Source organism: Mercenaria mercenaria, chromosome 12, assembly GCF_021730395.1.
Source record: "Mercenaria mercenaria strain notata chromosome 12, MADL_Memer_1, whole genome shotgun sequence".
Lineage (NCBI taxonomy): Eukaryota > Metazoa > Mollusca > Bivalvia > Venerida > Veneridae > Mercenaria > Mercenaria mercenaria.
Window position 1 is genome coordinate 27,231,173 of NC_069372.1, and position 9,473 is coordinate 27,240,645.

The 9,473-nt window shown below is 35.4% G+C and overlaps 1 protein-coding gene across 2 annotated transcripts; it reads right to left on the reverse strand.

The window, feature by feature from the left end:
- Positions 1 to 559: 559 nt before the first annotated feature.
- On the reverse strand, positions 560 to 7,407 carry LOC123533203 (sushi, nidogen and EGF-like domain-containing protein 1). Of its 2 annotated transcripts, none has more exons than XM_053519526.1 (6): positions 7,045 to 7,407; positions 5,840 to 6,013; positions 5,223 to 5,399; positions 4,400 to 4,555; positions 3,938 to 4,051; positions 560 to 3,440 (listed from the first exon to the last, which is right to left on the reverse strand). In XM_053519526.1, exons 1-6 carry the CDS (start codon positions 7,334 to 7,336, stop codon positions 3,319 to 3,321), a joined length of 1,035 nt encoding a protein of 344 aa, XP_053375501.1. In that variant the 5' UTR covers positions 7,337 to 7,407; the 3' UTR covers positions 560 to 3,318. The 2 variants fall into 2 exon arrangements, with proteins under 2 accessions (XP_053375501.1, XP_053375500.1); XM_053519525.1 differs by having other exon boundaries at positions 560 to 3,446.
- Positions 7,408 to 9,473: the final 2,066 nt, after the last annotated feature.

Sequence of the window (9,473 nt, forward strand, 5' to 3'; positions counted from 1 at the left end):
GTGTGATCCAACAAAAAGAATAGTTTGTGATAATATATTAACCCTTTCCTTGCTAAATTTCTAAAATGGACTTGTCCATCATTCAGTTTGGGCAATACCATTTACTATCTGGAGGGGTGTTTACTGAAAACTAACTGACAGGATCATGATTTGAAACAATGTATGACAGGTCGCATCTGAAAATAGTTTTAACTATAGACAAAACTGAGCCGCGCCATGAGAAAACCAACATAGTGCAATTGCGACCAGCATGGATCCAGACCAGCCTGCACATTCGCACAGTCTGGCCAGGATCCATGCTGTCCGCTGACGGTTTCTCTAATTGCAATAGGCTTTGAATGCGAACAGCATGGATCCTGACCAGACTGTGAGGATGAGCAGGCTGATCTGAATCCATGCTGGTCGCAAACGCACTATGTTGGTTTTCTCATGGCGCGGCTCATATAAGTTATGCAATAGGGATTTTATACTGCATGTTAGCACATGCTTATTGCTTGCTAATGAATTTTAGACATAGCCATTCATTGTATTCTTCACGAAGAAAAACTGAAAAAAAAAATACTTCGAACTGTTTTTATTTTTTAACATAAAAACAACAACAGTGAAAACTCGTGTAATCGTTTAGGTAAATGTACGTTACAACTGCCCTATTTACAAAAACATAACAAAACAATTAAAACATTTTTTGTTAGTTTCACAAAAAATGCAGTTATTTGAAAACAATAAAGAAACGGTTACAAGGTAATATGCAGCCATGAGCACAAATATGAAATACATTACCAAAAAAAAAGCTAGTAAATGAAAACAGTTATCAGCAAAATGAATAAAAACAAACGGGTAAGTACAGATACATAAACATACTGAATAATATCAAAATATGCGACTAGCGGGTCAATTTGTCACGTGCCTGAAAAGCACTAATAATAGTACTAAAATAACTATAATAACAAGATTATGCTTACCAAAAGGTTCCTTCTAGCGCATATTAAATATTCTTTTTTACGTGCATTCTTATCTATTTATTATAAGAATACTTAAAATTATTTCACACAAACATTTATTTCACTTAGAATAATAAAGAAAACACCTTTAGATGAGCGATTCTACCTAAATATGATCAGCAGAGAATGAATAATAAATACCATCACTCTGTCAAAATTTCGGGAACCAATGTCGACAGCTGTCTTAGTGGCACAGATCAGAACTTGGTCGAATGCCTGCTTATTTTAATAGCAATACAATGGCAGCAAAGATTTGCCAAATGCCGGTAAACGCATTGCATGAATGGATAGTTACAGCTCCAGAACGACTAAACCAGGAGAAAAAGGGCTTTTATATAAGTTGGCACCAACAAACTAATGGGTTTGAAAAAAGTGCGTACAAAAAGTTCTCAACTTGAAAATTACAAAACAATTAATCAAAATGCAAGAAATTACAAAGTTTGAAATATTTATAGCTCAGTAAAAGGAAGAAATGCATTATACAGGTCTTGATACAAACAAGGGAAGTAATTGAAATGTTGCATTCCGGTGACGGTACGTATCGTGCAATAGCATTCACAGACAAGTAAAAATCTCGAATAACTTTATTAGTACAGTATGTTTTGATGGTAATACTTAAAATGTAAAAATAATAAAGTTGGTATGAAATAAATCGTAAAAAGAACCTCTGGAAGCAGCAAAGAATGCAACCGAGAAGAATAATAGTAGACGATATTTTTGGACGGGAGACTAATTCTAGATGATGAATATTCAGTTAGTTAATCTCTATTCTACAATATGACATGCAAGATTTAGGAGTTAAACAGCTCTAGTTTAAACTAAATTATTGGGTTTTTTGTAGGTCTGTTTATAAACGTAGTTGTATTTCACTAAAGATTGACTTAAAGATGCGCAAAAACACATTGGCAAAGAGGCTATTTGTAATGAATATGCATGAGTACAAAATGGCGGCGCCCGACTGGAATTCGGATGCCTTTGATGATACCCTTGTATCCATTACCTGCTCAGTCAAGTGTGACATGTTCACCATAAGTGTTCCTTCTCAGGAGAAGGAACAATAATCTAACAATGATCATGCAAAGCTTAATTTTATCTTTGCAATGCGTCTCTTTAAAATGGAGCGTCATGAGTTAAGAAAACAATAATAAAATGTCAGAAAAATAACTGACATTCGAACAAATTATTCATTTAAAAAGTATGACATCAACACCTGAATCAACACGTTTAATTAAGGAACAACTTCCATGGCTATCTATGTTATGTATGAAAACAAGTTCCATGGCAAACTATCTTCTGTATGAAAACGACATCCATGGCTAACTATGTTCTGTATGCGAACGACGTCCATGGCTAACTATCTTCTGTATGCGAACGACTCCCATGGCTAACTATGTTCTGTATGCGAACGACGTCCATGGCAAACTATCTTCTGTATGCGAACGACTTCCGTGGCTAACTATGTTCTGTATGCGAACGACGTCCATGGCAAACTATCTTCTGTATGCGAACGACTTCCATGGCTAACTATGTTCTGTATGCGATCGACGTCCATGGCAAACTATCTTCTGTATGCGAACGACTTCCATGGCTAACTATGTTATGCATGCAAACGACGTCCATGGCTATTTATGTTCTGTATGCGAACGACTTCCATGCCTAACTTTGTTATGTATGCAAACGACGTCCACGGCTAACCATGTTCTGTATGCGAATGACGTCCACGGATAACTATGTTCCGTACGCGAACGACTTCTATGGCTAACTATGTTATGTATGCGAACGACGTACATGCATGGCTAACTATGTTCTGTATGCCAACGACGTCCCAGGCTAACTATGTTCTGTATGCGAACGACGTCCATTGCTTACTATGTTCTGTATGCAAACGACTTCCAATGCTAACTGTTATCGTTAACATTTATTTATTTATTTATTTATACTGATAGTCTAAGAGACTAGTCCAGGTACATAAATGCATTCTAATATCAGTCGTAAACCTAGTATATTTATTCCCCTTACTTAATCATAAACTGACTGGTTCAGCTCACTGGTTAAAAATGATTTAGGTAATACACATTTTATCTATTAAACTGATCATTCCAATCATTGACAATTAGACATATGCCATATCTAAGGAGTGCTGTGTAACTAGAAAAGCAAGAAACTGTCTTCGCGTTATGTGAACAAACAACCCCTCTTAACCGGAAGTAATGAAGAGCGGATATTCGTTCTATTGAAAGAATTCCTCTGATGTTTTTCATCTCTTAGTTGTCCAATTTTTTTAGTTTTTCAGATTTGCACGAGTTTCTCTAGATTATCAGTGATGAGGACTCTCGCAAAATAATCCGTCAATGCCTCGGGGACACGTGCATGAGTAACCGCCATTAGGCAAAACGTTGCACGTACCTCCATTTCTACACTGGTGGTTGGCACATGGATGGTTATCTGTGGAAAATATAAATAACACATTTATGTATGTATTCATGTGAAAGTACATACGTACATATTCAAGTTGTTGGTGTTGTTTATTTTCTCTACTGTTCCCTATTACTATGTTGTTTTCCAACATTCCGTTATGATTGTAGGGGTAACACGACGCTTTTCTAGACTCTAGTAGACCAGAGTAACATGTGCAAAAGGCGAATTAAATAGATATTATGTCAGCGTTTATTTCCTCTCACACTTATTTTAATTATGCGTTGAAGAGACACAACACGTTCCCGCCACGGAACGCGCATATATAAAATAAGGTGTAATAACAGCACATGATGTCATTGTTAACTAACGTTTAAAATCCTTTTATACTATTATTATTATTTCACCAGGTTTATACTGCGCCGTTTTCTTAATAAACACGTTCAAATGCACTTTACATAGCGCATATATAGTATATGTACTTCGTTTTTCTTTTTAAAAAAATAGCATGAATTACTTACTGATCTCACATGTTTTGCCCGAGTACCACTGCTTACATTGGCAAGTAAAGTCAGCGATTTTATCTACGCATTCACCCCCATTGAGGCATGGATTGGGCAAACAATCGTCTACATCTGTTTGTAAAAAAATAATATAAAAATAAAACTTCTGAATAAAATAATAATAATAATAATAATAATAACAGTAATAATAATAATAATAATAATAATAATGATAATAATTATAATAGTAATTACAATTTTAACGTAAATAAAGGTACATATATAATCTACCTACTTTATTTATATACATAACATCATTTCATAACATGTAAACACTTTTTTCCGCGATATGTACATAATATATCCAAATGTGGCAAATAGTCTTTCTGTTTAGTTCATGTAAGACATCAAAGACAAAGCAGCATCTTAGTATAGCAGTGAGCATTCTGCCACACCCTGGAAGCTGAACAGGTAACTTACTGTAGCAGTGGGCATTCTGCCACACCCTGGAAGCTGAACATGTAACTGTTGGCTGCCTGGGGGCATAACCTGGATCACATTTCACATATGCTTGTGACAAATACACAGTACTGTCCATTTCTAGATGGCCATGTTCGATTTCAGGAATACCACAGTCTGTAGGAAAAAAGAATAGTATGAATTATATGAAAGTATTTCTCTGGGTCCAAGGTTTATAAAACTGCAGCTGGATACCAGTCCCAAAATGCTACCAAGATATTGGTAAATTAAAAACAAAACAAAAACAATCAGATACAAAGTTTATGCAGTTGGTTCCCAGACTGGAAGTAATTTGTAAAACACTGGGCTCTGGTCTTGGTCTTGGTAAAATTAATAACACAAACTGCATTCGCACCTGAAAGTTGTCAAGTTAATGTTACAGGCATTGCAATATCTCTCGCTAGAGTTTCTTCCTGCTATAAAAATTTGCAGACCGATCACGTTAGGATGTGGGTATCAACGTATACTGACGCATCCTATAGATGTGATGTGATAACAGCAAACAAACATGCGTTAATGCTATTCTAGTATAACAAGTTTACTAAGCTCAATTATATGTAAATTGCATTCATACCGATGAACGTTCATTTCCTTTGTTTTAATGATGCACTACTGGTACATAGCCATTATACCTCATTTTCCCGTGCAACGGACGTGTTAACAGCACGTGGTGATCTCATTTGCCCTCCTATGTACCTGATCCTTTCTGAAGCATGGACTCTGATAATATATGTACATGTACTGCTATTCGATGTGGTAAAATGCTACGTTTGCAAATACTTACTAACTGGCTGGCACAATGCTTCTTCCCAAACTCCGTCAGCCTGACAAGAAACTGTATGTTTATTCCGTTGATATCCGGGAGCACATGTCACCGTTGCCATGGCCCCATACGTAGTGTCCTGCTCCTTGTTAATTGTTAGATGACCGTTTTTAACAGCTGGTAATGTTTTACCACAGTCTACAAAGTAAATTGAAAGTGTCCATCTATTTTAAACTGTAACCATTAATATAACAAGTTGAAAATAATAAGTACTATTGCTTTTCCTAAATTTATATTATGTACTTAATATTTGTATTTATTGTTGCGTCGTTTGTTTTTGTTGGATTAAATGTCACACCGACACAATAACAGATCATATGACAACTTTCCAGCTGAAGTTTTGATAATGGAGAAAGACCGACGTACATTATTTCAAGGACGGACACCTGGGTAGAACTACCTGCATTCCGTAAACCAAAAACTACATATTAGATATCGGAGAAGGCGGTATTCCATTTACATAAGTGGCCCACAACCAAGAAGTTGTAGTCCTAGGAGAAGTTCTTCGAATTTCAGTTTTTCAACCCGTGTTCTACTAATTCAGCATGTGCCTATGTTTGAAAATGGATGTTACCTACCAGTCACGTGGCAATAAACTGGTGACCACTTTCCGTTGGCTAGGCATTCTGTTTCAGGCTTCGAACTTGTAAACCCTGTTGAGCAGACGACAGACGCCTTTGATCCGTACTTTGTTCCCTCATGTTCATTTACAATAGTCGATCCAAACTGTATCGGCGTTGGCCTTCCGCAGTCTGAAAAGTGTTGTTAAATACACTTATTCTTAATAAATAAATAATAAATAACACATCAGAACATGATTATGTACTTCTTACTGTTGTCATAGCAACCAATCTAACTGTCATAGCAATGAGCACACAGCATTGGACAAACGCATTTTCGTTTAGTTGGTAAAGTATTCTAAAAATAAAGCTAGTTAAATTTTGATTTGTGTAGCAATCATATAATGAATCCTTCAAGGTTCGCTAAACTAAAATACGAGACGTGTCAATCTGAGCGTGACACGAAAACATAATATGTTCAGCGACTAAATGAAAAGTTAAACGAGGACAAAAATCTTCAGACTAAAAAAAGATTAAACGATAACAGAACTTCTACAGTATCATTTAAAAAGTTACATGTCAAAAGCACATGACTACAATTTAAATAATTTAATTCATACAGACATCGTAACATTACAACAACGTACATTGGTATTCACTAAAGTTTATATTAACTTTACCGTGATTCGACCCTTGCATGACCCAAGATAATCAATACTGGTTTTATTAGTTCAATATTTTCAATCAAGTTATTTGAACTTTAGCGTTGTTTAAATTCTTATATGTAAAACATTTCAACAAACTAAATACAGCTCTATATTAATATGGTCGTTTTGTAAACTGATGTATTTTCATTTTTATAAAAACTGTAAATAAAGACTGGACTACTTTTTAGCAATTTTAAGACAATTTTTAACCGAATGCCCCTTGCTATGACTAAAACAGACACTATTCCAGACGGTAGAACTGAAATAAAAGTTATAAATAAATTCAGCGTCCTCAAAACGGACAAAGCAAACTCCATGTACTATAGTGTGGATATCGCTTTGTGTAAACGCTTTGGTCTGATTACCATACACTATTAAACCTATGTTAAACCCAACCCTAACCTTTAGTCAGTATGCTGTATCTGCCGAAGAGGTTGGTCTTGATAAATATCAACAGTGTTAGACAAAACCACAGAGTACCTTTAATAACTATCTAGTACTAACAAAGTCTCTTACCTGTAACAACCCTTTTAATGTTTTCTCGTCCAGTCTTTGAGTTGATGAAAAATGCTACGGTGGCCAAAAACCCAATGAACCAAATCGTAGTCTTGACATTGGTTTTTCCTGTTTCTTTTGTCTCTTTTGTCTTCCCTGTTGAGGTATTGACCTGCCGCTTGCTTCTGTTTTGTTTTTCCGCCAGAGTTAGTTCTGATGCGTATGTTGTGTATAGCTCTTCATCGAATGTTTTGTTCTTTTGTCGGACATTTCCGACATATCCTAGATGTTTCATCTCCTCAATTTGCTTCATAATTAATTATTTCTTACTAAAAGTCTGCGGTTAACCGAAACTGTTGCGGTTTGATTTGATAGTGGCGCTAGCCCGGAGATCCAAATAGATTTTATTATGCAGAAAACGTCATATTCTAAATTTAACCGGGTTTTGCCAATATTGCATAAATACAGACTATTTTTAACTGGATTTTCCAATATTCAAAAAGCGCTGACACTGCGTACACGTTTTACACTGTTTGAAATAAATTAGCACTCACCCGTTAAAAACTATATGCGAATTTGAAATTCTCATATAAAGAAAATCATCTGAATAACAGACAGTTAGATTTTGGGGCTCAGTTACACGACTGGTAAATGACTGACAGAAGGTTTTATAAAATAATATTTGTACGGGTGTTTCGTCTTGATGTAAACGTAAACAATATAGTTATATATATAATTTTGTAGAATTGTAAAATGACTGACAGAAGGGTTAATAAATAATATTTGTATGGGTAAAACAAAGTGTTTCGACTTGATGTAAAAATATCTTTTCTGAAGTAAACAATATAATATGTATATATATATATACGAGCGTATATATATTTACCCTCACAAATATTATTTTATTAACCCTTCTGTCAGTCAAAATACATATATATATTCCGAATATTGGTCATTTTTGACATACTTTCTACTAAATACATAATAGATCGAACTTGTTAAAGGTAAATTGTTATCACCAGAACAAGACAAATGAAAAATACTGTTAGTTTGGGACAATTCCGACAGAGGTAGTGTTAAAAAAGCTTCATACATGAAGATTGTTCAATCGAAAAATATGTAATACATAAATTGCCTTTTCATCAGAAAAGTTCAGTTGCCAAATTTAGTTGCGGTGTAGCACCAATCAGACTTGTAAATGAGCATATCTACACCAAATGACATTTATAACACGCAGAGAAGTGCATTATTTACAGGGAAAACTGGTAAAATCATGCAAAAAACATATATCAGTAGACATTGCACCCGAGCCCAAAAACTGGTTTGCATTCATAGTTATCAAGCCACAAATACACTGACATATTTGTGTTAAATGTAAAGCAAAAACCTACTTACGGGTTGAAATTCTCCAGCACATGTATTTTTGGTTTAAAAATCCGCCATTTTTGCTACTGCGAAACATTACTGTACACTGTCTTAGTCTTTACAGCTAGTCACTGTATTTCCTCTTCCATTGAATTATCCCATATGGTATTTACTTTTTAGTAAGTGTCATTAGGCGACAGTAAAATGTCTACAAATACCCTTGGTAAAGTAAAGTTAGTAAAGTAATGTGTTTGTTTAATATAGTGTCACCCCTACTGAAAGGGCCAGCCGAGTTGGCTCATAAGACACCTATATACATTGAACAGCATTACTTCCCGATTCCTATTTTTCAATGCCAGGCACCAGGCAGGTAGGCAATCGGTAACCTTTTTTTAACTAGCTGGCGGCTCACCAACCGGTCTCTCTTCAGTAACAAGTCCCGCCCGTGACAGGGCTCGAACCTTCGACCTCCCGATTGCAGGGCAGGTGTCTTATCCATTAGAACATCGCAACTCGGATTCATTTTCTGGTACTTTTGGGATTTTGGAGTCCTAACTATGTTTATACTAATATATATGCATGCTGTGTTGCTTAAAATCATACTTACCCAAAGTCATTTTATGCAATAGTATACGTCATATGAACTAAAACAAAAACCTGAAAACAATAAACGTGATAGAGTGGTTAGAATTCTGACTGAATGCAGTATAGGGGCATGCGTTACTTACTGACTAATGATATAATTATACTCATAATATGATATGTCATTATCAATATCAGGTCAACTGACTTCATGGTGTTTCATTTAGTGCTCTGGCTTCTGCAGGGTCATCGAGTAGATCTACATATGTTTACGGTTCCATGGCTTTTTATTTGCATATTTTTACATGAGCATAGTATACGTTTTACAATGTGTTCCTGTTTTTATTGTTACGTGTGTAAGAAATTTACCTAACGGGGAGCATTTTTTATTTACACCGTCTTGAAATAATTAAAAAAGCATTGGGCAGGTTAAAGAGAGAGGTTTGGCGCCAGTGAACTAGTTTAAACTCTACGGTGCTGTTTTGGCCACTGACCGTTCAGGT

Coding starts and splice junctions, on each gene's coding strand:
- LOC123533203 (XM_053519525.1), bottom strand. CDS start 7,336: ATGAAGCAAATTGAGGAGATGAAACATCTAGGATATGTCGGAAATGTC. Junction 5,400..5,839: donor AGTTTATTGCCACGTGACTG/GTAGGTAACATC, acceptor TTTACTTTGTAG/ACTGTGGTAAAACATTACCA. Junction 3,447..3,937: donor GGGCAAAACATGTGAGATCA/GTAAGTAATTCA, acceptor TATTTTCCACAG/ATAACCATCCATGTGCCAAC.